The 11,439-nt window shown below is 63.8% G+C and overlaps 1 protein-coding gene across 1 annotated transcript; it reads right to left on the bottom strand.

Annotated features, from left to right (window-relative positions):
- Positions 1–432: 432 nt before the first annotated feature.
- On the bottom strand, positions 433–11,362 carry VAV1 (vav guanine nucleotide exchange factor 1). The gene is made up of 26 exons (XM_050716834.1): positions 11,159–11,362; positions 10,366–10,482; positions 10,200–10,258; positions 10,044–10,109; positions 9,383–9,509; positions 9,207–9,296; positions 8,669–8,737; positions 8,063–8,169; positions 7,381–7,477; positions 6,681–6,776; positions 6,337–6,405; positions 5,986–6,072; positions 5,666–5,751; positions 5,095–5,227; positions 4,679–4,788; positions 4,463–4,564; positions 3,852–3,969; positions 3,264–3,327; positions 3,016–3,152; positions 2,395–2,460; positions 2,154–2,185; positions 1,620–1,736; positions 1,439–1,526; positions 1,209–1,341; positions 582–730; positions 433–486 (listed from the first exon to the last, which is right to left on the bottom strand). Exons 1-26 carry the CDS (start codon positions 11,360–11,362, stop codon positions 433–435), a joined length of 2,577 nt encoding a protein of 858 aa, XP_050572791.1.
- Between the last annotated feature and the right edge of the window lie 77 nt (positions 11,363–11,439).

The raw sequence follows: 11,439 nt of genomic DNA, 5'->3' as shown, positions 1-11,439 counted from the left end.
ATGTACCCTACCGAGATGCCTGGGTCCCTCCCTAGTGACAGCGACCCCCTAAGCACATCCTCGTGACCCCATAACCACATCCATGTACCCTACCGGGATGCCTGGGTCCCTCCCTAGTGACAGCGACCCCATAAGCACATCCTCGTGACCCCATAACCACATCCTTGTACCCTACCGAGATGCCTGGGTCCCTCCCTAGTGACAGCGACCCCATAAGCACATCCTCGTGACCCCACAACCACATCCTCATCGTCATCCTCGTTTATTGCCCCTCCTGGGCAGGAGGAGGCATAAATTAATTGGGGAGGGGGGGGGGCAGGGGGGGATGCAGTGACCTCCGGGCGGGGGAGGGATTGGGGAGGGGACACAACAGGACACAGGGGACCAGGGTGGGGGACATGAGGTTGGGGACAGGACTGGGGGATCCTGTGGTCAGCAGTACTCCGAGTAATCCTCCTCCACGTAGTTTGCGGGGAACCAGCCGACCTGGGGGAGGAAGGACACAAGGAGGGGGGTGAGGACCTCGGAGGGGTCCCTGAGGGGGTCCCGGAGGGGGTCCCGCGGGGTGGAAGGGGCCGTACCCGCCCATAGATCTCGCCTTTCCACCAGCCCGGGTGGCCTTTCTTGCTGAGGACACGGATTACATCGCCCTCGCGCAACGTCAGCTCCGTCCGGTCCCGGGCGCAGAAGTCGTAGCGGGCCTTGGCCGAGCCGAAGCTGCGCACGGCCCCTGGGGGGGAGGGGGACAACGATGAGAACCCCCCGGCCACCCCCTGGCCGAGTGCCCTCTACCACCTGGCTCTCCTGGTCATTTGTCCCCCCTTGGCTGTCCCATGGCCGTTCTCTCAAGCTAACCCTTGGCCATCACCCTTGAGGTGTCCTCATGACACAACTGTCCCCGTGACACAACTGCCCCCTTCAGCGTGCCCCCATGACACAACTGCCCCCTTCACCCTGCCCCTGTGACCTCACCCATAGCCCCCCACCAAGACCCAATAACTTGTCCCTCTTTGGCCATTCCTCCTCATTGACCTGAGGACGTTGGTACGGGAAAGAAGCCACCACGTCCATCCCACCACAACCTCCACCCTCCCACGTCCATCCCACCACCACCACGTCCATCCCACCACCATGGGGGACCTCACCATGTCCATCCCACCACCACGAGCCCACCATCTCCATCCCACTGCCACCACCTCCGCCCCAACCCACACCCCAGGTCCTACCAGGTGGCCAGGGGCCAGCCCGGCTCTCGGGTTCCTTGAAGGGCACCAGCAGGGCCGTGTCGAGCGCCTTGAAGCAATCTTTGAGCGAATTGCGCTGGTAGAACTCCACCAGTTCCTGCAGACGACACAGTCAAGGGGTCACCACAAGCCCCCGGCCCCAATGGGGGTCCCCCAGGCACCGGGGTTGGGGTGTGGGGGGCTCCAACACCCACCACCAGCCCCTTGAAGGCCTTCTTCTCTGTGAGGCGGTAGAGCCCCTCTGCCGTCATCACCTTGATGTGCTTCACCTCCGTGCGGTACCTGGATGTAGGGACATGGTGGGGCTGAGCTGGTGATCCCCCTGTCTCCCCCCCAACCCCAGGGGTGGTCCCCGGGGGTGTCCCCAGCCCCTACTTGATGCTGATGGCAAATTCACCGGCGTCCTTCACCCGCTGCCGCACCAGGAAGGCGCCATCCGAGCGGGGTGTCAGGATCTGCTCGGCTTCCCCCCGCTCCATGGGGCCTGCATACCTGGGGTGGGACAGGATGGGGGTCCTGAGCCCCCAAACCAGCACCCCCCCACCTTCCTGGGGTGATCTGGGGGCTATGGGACAACCCTGAGGAAGGAATTGGGGGCTCTCATGAAGGATGTAGGCATCAACAGGGGGTTTGAGGGGAGACAGGATGACCCAGGGGGGTGGCTCCAGGAGGGATGAAAGACCCCAAGAAGGGATCTGGCGGGGGGGGGTAGAAGCTATAGAGTGACCCCAGGAAGGATGGGGTGCCCCTGGGGAAGATTCATGGGGTGCCAAGGGCTGTGGGGTGTTCCTTGGTGAGGATTTGGGGTGGGGGGGTCTGGGGCCTATGGAGGTCCCAGGGGAGGATTTGGGGTGGTCTGGGGGATTTGTGGGGCCTCCAGAGGAGGATTTAGGGGACCCCGACACCGACCAGAGGTAGACTGAGAGATCCGGCAGCGGCGTCTGTGGGAAAGAGGCAGAGATGGGGGTCAAAGAGGGGGACAGAGGGTGACTCCCCCGAGACACCCCCCCCCCATATCCCATATCTCCCTCCCCCTCCAAATACCAAGACACCCCCAAAATTTTGGGAATATCCTCACAGTGCCCAACCCCTGGGGCTCCTTGGAGCCATTTTGGGGTATCTCAGGGGGCTTTGGGGTCCCTGTACTCACGCAGATGAAGGGTCTGACAGCGGCACAGGGGAACCAGCCCACGTCACCGTTGACCACGTTCCTGCCCTGGGAACAAAGGACCATGGTGCTGGGGTGGGGGCCATGGGGGTCCCCTGGCCCCATAACAGGGTCTGTCCCCGTTGTGGGGGTCTGGGATGGCTGCGGGAGCCTGGGTTATCTCCATTGCAGAGGTCCACCATGGCCATGAAGGTCCAACCCCATGGTGGGGGGTTCAGCACAGCTGTGGGTGTCCAGAGCCATGGTGGGGGGCTGTCCTAGTGGTGTGGGGTCGTGCCCAACCCCATAAGCTTCCAGTCCAAACACAGCTCCCCAGCTCATCATTGGGATCTAGTCTGGCCCACGGTGGATGCAGGAAGCTCTGACTTCACCACGTGGGTCCAGCATGGATTTGGGGGGCTGCCCCAGCCCCTCCTGGAGGTCCCTCCCCACTATGGCCACGGTGGGGTCTGTCCCCACCTTTGGGGTCCTTCCTGCCATGGCCATTGGGGTCCATCTTCACCGTGGCCATGGGGGATCTGTCCCCATAGTGGAGGTCCATCCCCACTGTGACCATTGGGGTCTGTCCCCACCGTGGTGGCCCTGTCCCCAGAGGCTCCCCACCTGCCACCAGAGCTGCTCGGCCTCGGCCACAGTGACCTCCACGATGTCCCCAGGGCTGAGCCGCAGGGCAGGACCCATGGACCCCGGTGGTGGGGGCACCCCACCATAGTGCTGGTTCGCCTCCATCTTGGGCAGCCCTGGGGTAAGGATGGCACACGATGACGTGGGGGGGGGGGGGAATGGACACCCCCCTCGACCCCCAAACACGAAGACCCAGATGTCCAAGACACCCCCAAGGTTGGACTCACCCAAGTCTCCCCGTTTCTTCTCAGGGCCCGGCCGCTGTGACTTGTTCTGGGGACCAGTGAGACCCTGATGAGTTCCAGAGGGTGACGGCACCACCAGGACCTCCCCACTCCCAAATCTGGGGCATTTCAGCCCGTTTTCCCCCATTTCACTGTTACCTTCCTAGTGCCAGAGCTTGAATCTGGGACAGAGAAAAGAAATTGCTCGTTAGTGGGGGGGTAGTTAACTCCTGCCCTGATTAATGCTTAGTGCTAATTAGGTTCCTGGGGGTGGTGGTCCTCATTAGGGTACTCCACAATGCCTAGCTCCACCTGGGCTCCCATAACGCCCTCCTCCACCCCAGGTCGTCCGTTTATCCCACAATGTCCTGCTCCACCTTGGCCATGTTGTATCCCACAGTGCCCCCCTCCCCATCCCGTGATGTCTGGCTCCCTCACCCCACAGCATCCTGCATCCCCCGTCCCATAACGTCCCGCTCCCCTGTCCTATAACATCCCATTCCCCATCCCATAATGCCCCGCTCCCCCATCCCATCCCATCCCATCCCCCATCCCATAACGCCCCAGTCCCCTGTCCCATGAATCCCCCACTATCCCATAACGCCTCTCACCAGCGCCGCCCCTGCCGCAGGTCCCCAGCCGCCCCAGACACTCCTTGTGCGCGGGGGCCCGGCACCGGCTGCAGCGGTACCCCTGGTAGAACGTGCCCCTGGGGGGCCACCGGACACGGGGGGACACAGGGACACAGTCAGCTCATGGGGACACCCCTTGGCCCACCAACCTCACCCACCCGGGCTTGGCCCAGTCCTGGACCCACCTTGGCCTTGGAGGCAGCCAATCCTTGACCCACCAGGTCCTTGGCCAACGTTGGCGTTGACCCAACCAGAAGCAACCCACCGTGGTCTTCACCCCCCATAGCCTCGGCTCAACCAGGCTTGAACCACCCAAGGCTTGACCTTGGCCTTGGCCCACCCAGGACTTGACCCACCCAGGCCTTGACTCACCCTGGTCTTGACCCACCTGGGCCTTGACCCAGTCCATGACCCACCTTGGCCTTGAACCATGAAGACCTCACCGCACCTCCAACCGCCTCCCCGGGGCCTTCCCTTTCCTCAGAGCCCCTCACCCCCACCATTTCCCACACCAGCCTGTCCATGGGGACACAATCGTGTCCATCTGGGGACACGATTCTGGTCTCCCACCTCAGCAACATCTGGCAGGCCTTGCAGGATGTGGTGTCCTCGAAGGAGAACATCTGGAAGTCGTGCCCATCAGCCAGCGCGTGCTCAGGGAAGATGTTGGAGCTGGCAAGAGATGGGGGGGATGTGGGTCTAGTGGGGCAAATCCATGCCCCTCGAGGCCACCCGACCCCCCCTGGTGGTGCAGGTTCCCCCGTCCCAAGGTGTGGGGGCACCTACAGGGCCATTTCGAACTGCTCCAGCCACTTCTTCTTCAGCTCACGTGTCTTGAAGAAGAGCTCGTAGCCCTGCAGCCCGGCCGTGTCGATGAGCAGGAAGGTGTGGGTCCACTGTGGGCATGGGTGGAGGCCATCGGTGCCTGGCTTCACTGCTCCCCAGGTGCCTGGGGCCACCAGACCGGGGCACTTGGGGCCACCAAGGCCCTGGGCACTTGGGTTCTCTGGGAGGACACCGAGGTTCCTTGGGGACTTGGGCCCACCAAGGACCTGAACTCTTGTGTCCCCCAGACATGGACACTCGGGTCCTGTAGGGTCCCAGATTTTGGGGTTCACTGGACCCAGACACCTTGGCAAGAAGACATCTGTGGCCACCAAGGACCAGACACCCGGGTTTGGGACACCTGGGTCTCATGGTACCTTCTTGCCGTCACGGGGGCCAAGGCCACCGTCCCGCAGTTGGTGGCTCTGCAGGTCCACAACTTCTTTGGCCTCGTAGGAGTCCCCCCGGCGCTTGCAGATGATCAGGGCCTTGTCCAGGAGGAAGCCGTACCTGGGGATGGGGACAGGGGTGGCACCGGGTCCCCCAGGGCCCCTCGTGCCCCAGGATGTCCCCACCCTGCTGCGCAGTGGCTCCTGTTCTGTCCCCTGCTCTGGGGACAAGGGTGACCCCAGGGTGTCCCCGTTAGTGTCCCTATTTTCTGATGTTCCCATTGTGTCTCTGTGCTGTCCTGATGTCCCCATGATGTTCCTGTGATGTCCTAGTGGTGTCCCTGCAGTGACCTCACAGAGTCCCCATGTCCTCATGGGTGTCCCCAAGGTGTCCTGGTGGTGTCCCCAGGCCCCTGTGGTGTCCCCATGACATCCCTGTTGGTGTCCCCACGGGTGTCCCCATGTCCCTGTGGTGTCCCCGTGACATCCCTGTTGGTGTCCCCATGTTTTTGTGGTGTCCCCACGATGCTCCTATCGGTGTCCCCACGCCCCGTCCTACCTGTCCACCTTGGAGCGCCGCTCGGTGCTGGACACCTTCAGCTCCCCGTCGATCTTGGGGCGCCCGAACTGTGCCAGGGACTGCGACTGGGGGAGACACCAGAGGGGACATCACTGGGGGCACGGGGGGGGCCCAGGGGTGCCAGAAGGGTCTGGGGTCCCGGGGGGAGGCCCCACCACATCGTGGAGGCAAAGCTGAACACGCAGAGGGACCAGGAGGGTCTGGGGTACAAGGGAGGGGTGCCAGGGGAATTTGGGGGTGCCGTAGAGGTGTCAGGGGGTGCTGGGAGGGTGGTCAGGGGGGCCAGGGGGGGTCCCCACCATGTTGTGGAGGCAGAGCTGGACGCTGGTGAGCTGCTTCAGGGTCTCGTTGTCCCGTTTGACCTCGTTCACGCACTGCGCCAGGTCCTGGGGGGCACCAGTCAGACACCCCTGGACCCCCCAGGGACCTCCAAGACCCCCCTCCAAGATCCCCAATATTCCCCCTGGAGCCCCGCACACCCCAAGACCCCCCAGAACCTCTCCAAGAGCCCCCAGAACCCCCTTGAGACCCCTCCCCAGGACCTCCCAGGATTGCCCAGACCCCCTAGGACCCCTCCCAGGCCCCCCAGGACCCCTCAATACCCCCCCCTTCACCCTCCCAGGACCCCTGCAGTGGCCCCCGGCCCCCACCCTCATGGCATCCAGGGCTGCCCGCAGCCTCTCCCTCTCGGCCGGCTCCGGCGTCAGCTTCACCAGCTCCTAAAGGGACGGGGTGGGGGGGAACAGGACTGGGTCAAGGGGGACCCCCCCACCCCAAGGGACTTGGCTGTGCCCCCAGGGGACCCAGGCGTCCCCCACCCCAAGGGACCCTTCGATCCCCAAGGGACCCAGGTGTCCCCTGAAGGACCTGGGTGTCCGTTGGGTCCCCAGGTGTCCCCCACCCCAAGGGACCCTTCCATCCCCAAGAGACCCAGGTGTCCCCTGAAGGACCCAGGTGTCCCTTGGGGCCCCGGGGGTGTCCCCGACGAGCAGACCTGCAGCAGGAGGTGGTACTTGAGCACCCGCTGCATCGGCACCATCAGCAGGTCCCGCAGGGAGAAGCGCCCGTTGTTGGCTCGCTGGGAGCACTCCTGGGGGGGGCACGGGGGTGTCACGGGGTCGTGAGGGGTCACAGAGGGTCTGGGGGTGGCCACGGGGTGGCCAGGGGGTCATGGGGGGGGGGTCACAGGGGTTGATGGGGGAACATAGGGAGGTCTGGGGGGTCAAGGCGGGGGAGTTAGGGGTTGGGGGAGGCTCAAAGGGGGTCGTGGGGGTCCTGGGGAACTGGGAGGGGGCGTTATGGTGTGTCAGGGGTTCATGGGGGGGGTAGTGTGGGGGGGAAGGGGTCAAGAGGGGCTGGGGGGGGGTGTCACATGGGTTTATTGGGAGGTCACAAGGGATGGGGGGACACGGGGGTCACAGGGGGCCTGGGGGAGTCCAAGGGGTGATGGGGGGAGATAGGGGGGCTCAGAGGGATGGGAGGGGGGCTCAGAGGGGACTGGAGGGCGGGGGGTCACAGGGGTCTTGAGGGATTGGGGGGGGGGTCCCAAGAGGAGGGGATCCTGGTGCCATGGCGGAGACACAGGGCTATATGGAGATAGAGGGGGTTCTAGGGTGGGGTGGGGGGGTCAGGGGGGTCCTGGGAGGGGTCGGGAGTGAGGAGTGGGGGGTTCGGGGGGGGGCATTCGCACCCACCTGCAGCTTCATGCGGAGGTCGGTGCCAGCTGCCAGCTGGTCCAGGCGCCGGGCGGCCGCCTCCACCTGGCTGCAGTAGCGGCCGTAGAGCAGGAACCTGCCAGGCCCCAAAGTGGCCAAATTCACCCCAAAACCCACCCAAAATGTAGCCAGAACCCGGCCGACACCTGACCCCGAGTCAGAAATGAAATGGATGGAGTTGGACCCAAAATGGGGGAGATTGGACCCAAAGTGGAACCATGATGGAGCCAAAATCGGGCTCAAAATCAGACCCCAAATGGGCAGAACTGGGCCCAAAATGGACCTGAAATTGGACCCTAAATGGGTGGAATTAGACCCAAAATGGGCCTGATGCTGGACCTGAAGTCAGACCCAAAACAGGCGGAAATGAACCCAAAGTGAATGGGATTGGACCCAAGGTGGGCTCCCTATTCCCCAAGGACCCCCCCAATGCCCCCAGGACCCCCCCAATGCCCCCCAGGACCCGCCAATGCACCCCAGGCCCCCCATTGCCCCCCCAGAACCCTCCCCTAGGACCCCCCCAATGCTCTCAGGACCCCCCATTGACCCCCAGGACACCCCCCCCGGGCCCCCCAATGCCCTCAGAACCCCCCCATTACTCCCCCAGGACCCTCTCAGACACCCCAAAACCCCCAGGAGCCTCCACCCCCCAGCCCCTCACCTCTCCTTGTAGGCGAGGAAGAGGGGGGGCAGCCCGCGGCCCCCTCCGGGCCCCCCCACTGCCCCCCGCAGCTCCCCCAGGAAGAGCCGGTGCAGCTGCAGCAGCTCCTGCGCAGATGGGGGGGTCAGTGCCAAAATGGGGACCCCCCCCCCCCCTTTGGGACCCCCCTACTGTGGTTACTGGGGGGAGGGGGAGTTACTGGGAGCACTGGGAGGGGTAACTGGGAGTACTAGAATGGGTAATTGGGAGAACTGGGCTGTTACTGGGGGCACTGGGAGGGGTAACTGGTAGTTGCTGCACCTAATAGGAGCACTGGGAGGTCTACTGGGAGCACTGGGAGGGGCTGCTGGGGGTTACTGCACCTAATGGGAGCACTGGGTGGGGTTACTGAGAGTACTGGGAGGGGCTACTGGGAGTGACTGTACCTAATGGGAGCACTGGGTGGGGTTACTGAGAGTACTGGGAGTGGGAAATGGGGGTTAATGCAGTTACTTGGAGCATGGGGAGGGGTGACTGAGAAGACTGGGAAGGGCTACTGAGGGTGACTGCAATTTCTGGGAGCACTGGAGGGTCACTGGGAGGACTGGGAAGGGTTACTGGGGTCACCTCGATGTTGATGAAGATGCTCTCGAGGTCTTGGGGCTGCAGGAAGTGTCGCAGTGGCCGCAGGAAGTGCTGTGGGCACTGGGCTTACTGGGAGCACTGGGGAAACCTGTCCTAGCGCCCCCTTGTCCCCGTCCCCATGTCCCATCCCCTGTGTAACCGTCGCCATCCATGTCCCCCATGTGTCCCGCCACGTCCCCTTGTGTCCCCAAGTGGTCCATACCCCCCCGTTCCCCTGTGTCCCCCCCAAATGTCCCCGTGTCCCTCCCAAAATGTCCCCATGTCCCCCCAATTTCCAGCCCCATCCCCATATTCCCCCATGTCTCCCCAAATGTTCCCATGTCCCCCCCCATGTCCCCATATTCCCCCATCCTTTTATGTCCCCATGTCCCCATATTCCCCCGTGCCCCCCCATGTCCTCCATACTCCCTGCGTCCTCCCATATGCCCCCATACCCCCATGCCCCCCCATGTCCCCCACACCCCCCCACTCCCCCCATGCCCCCCCCCATCCCCCACGCCCCCCCATGTCCCCCTCCCACCTGGCAGATGGACTCCAGGGTCTCCGTGTACCTCTCCTCCGTCTGCCGCAGCTCCTGGAGGCAGCACAGCCTCCGGTCCACCTCCACCTTCTGCAGGGGACAGCGGGACGTGGGGCGGGGGGGCACAATGACACCCAGACACCTGGCAGCAAGCCGGGGGGGGGGGTCCCAGGCACCCGGGGGGGGACACTCACGGTGGCCGGTGGGGCCTCCACCCGCATCAGGTCCTCGTAGATCTCATCGCCGTCGTCCTTTTCGGCCTCCACACAGTCGTAGAGGTCGTCGTCCTCCTCCGCCGTGTCGCTGCGTGGGGACAGCCCGGTACCTCCCGCGCCCCAAATACCTCCAAATATCTGCCAGGACCCCCCACCCACATAACCCTGGAAACCACCCCAAATACCTCTGGGTACGCACAGGTTACCCCAAGAGTACCCCCAGTCCCTATCCAAGTACCCTGGAACCCCCAAAGTACCCCCCCAAGGTACCCCCCGAGGTACCCCCCAAGGTACCCCAGGAATCTCTGGGTCTCAATCAAGAACCCCCAGATACTCTGGAGGCCCCCAAACAACCCCTAAATTGTCCCAATAATTCCCGAAGGACCCCAAAGCACGCCCTGAGCCCCCAAGGACACGCCAATACCCCCCCAAACGCACCTTGAATACACCCCAAAGCCCCCAGGACCTCCCAGTCCCCCTTAATACCCCCCTGGAGCCCCTAAAAGCCCCTAAGACCTCTTAACATTCCCCACCCTCCCCTAATACCCCCCTAATGACCCCCAATACCCCCCCTAATGACCCCCAAAGGCCCCCCAATCCCCCCCCAACCTGCCCCACTCACTCAATGAGGTCTGAGAGGCCGCTGTAGATGTCATCGTCCCCAATGCAGTCCTCGGTGGGGAAGGGTCTGGGGGGGGGGGACACACACAACGTGGGTCCCATGGGGACTGCCCCCCCCAGGGTTGGGGATCCTGGGCGGGGGGTCCCCTGCACTCACGTGAAGCCTTTGCTCTGGGCGATGGGGGTCCAGGACAGTGTGGAGAGGGTGTCGATCACCTGGGGACAAGGATGGGTCACCGGGGAGGTGGTGCTGGCCAGGTCACGAGGGGGGGGAAGATGGCCGGGCACCTGGGGGTCCCCAGGCGTGTCCCCAATGCCCCCACCTTGCCAAAGTCCTGGACGTCGAAGAGGTCGAAGGCGCCAAAGAGGCGATGCTTGGGGAGCCCGAACTTGTCGGCGCAGGCAGTCAGGAAGGTGCGGATGTTCCTCAGGCACAGGAACTGCGGGGTCCCACATCACCGTCACCCCCATTGTCACCGCCACACCCATGGTCACCGTCACGGTCACCCCCATCCTCGCCATCGCCCCCCAAAACATTTTCGGCAGCATTTTGTCACTGCCATGCCATCGTCACCATCGTCGTTGCGGTCACCAGCATTGTCACTGTCACCCTCATTGGCGCCATGGCCATGGCCATGGCCAGCAACCTCATTGTTGTGGCCATGGTCATTGTCACCCCGATGGTCACTGTCACCATCAACGTCACCCCCGTTGTCCACATCACCTCCACTGTCATCGTCACCCCCATTGTCACCGTCACCCCTATTGTCGCCATTACCACCATTGTCACCACCACCCCCATTGTCATAGTCGCCTCCACTGTCACCATCATCCTTATTGTCACCATCACCCCTATTGTCCCCATCAACCCCATTGTCACCATCACCCCCACTGTCAACATCACCCTCATTGTCACCATCACCCCCCCCCACCATCACCATCACTTCTGTTCACACCAGCCCTATCGCTGTCACTGTCCCCATCATCCCCATTGGCCCCAGCACCCCAATACCCCCACCCTGGGGCAATCACCCCCCAACCACCTCTCCCTGGGGCAATTCTGTCCCCGCTCCCTATTTCCCACCCCTCCCGGTGGTTTCTTGCCCCCAGTCCCACCTGTGACATCTGAGGGCGGGGGCAGATGTCCCGGGGGGGCACAGCGCGGGGCAGGAGTGCGTTGAGGAGGTGGCAGAGCAGCACCCCATCCCGCAGGGCCTGCGCCAGGTCCCACACTTGTCCCCCGGGGCTGCTGGCCCGGTGGCCCGCGGGGAGCACCCGTGCCGCCACCAGCCAGCGGGCGCACTGCCGCCATGCTTCCATGGTGCTGGAGAGGGCCAGTGGGGGGGGTCCTGGTGGGACCACGTCTGGGATGGACGAGATGGAGGTGGGTCCTGGTG

The sequence above is a fragment of the Cygnus atratus genome, unplaced genomic scaffold (genome assembly GCF_013377495.2).
Source record: "Cygnus atratus isolate AKBS03 ecotype Queensland, Australia unplaced genomic scaffold, CAtr_DNAZoo_HiC_assembly HiC_scaffold_44, whole genome shotgun sequence".
In the NCBI taxonomy this organism is placed as follows: Eukaryota; Metazoa; Chordata; class Aves; order Anseriformes; family Anatidae; genus Cygnus; species Cygnus atratus.
Note: the sequence above shows the minus strand (reverse complement) of the source record. Positions and strands in the feature narration are given on the sequence as shown.

Excerpts from the sequence above, each read along its gene's own strand:
- VAV1 (XM_050716834.1), bottom strand. The coding sequence starts at position 11,362 with ATGGAAGCATGGCGGCAGTGCGCCCGCTGGCTGGTGGCGGCACGGGTG. Across the intron at positions 3,328-3,851 it reads GTGAGAGGCGTTATGGGATA|GGTCTCACTGGTCCCCAGAA; the intron begins GTGGGGGATTCA and ends GGAACTCATCAG. Across the intron at positions 1,342-1,438 it reads AGGCCTTCAAGGGGCTGGTG|GAACTGGTGGAGTTCTACCA; the intron begins GTGGGTGTTGGA and ends TGTCGTCTGCAG.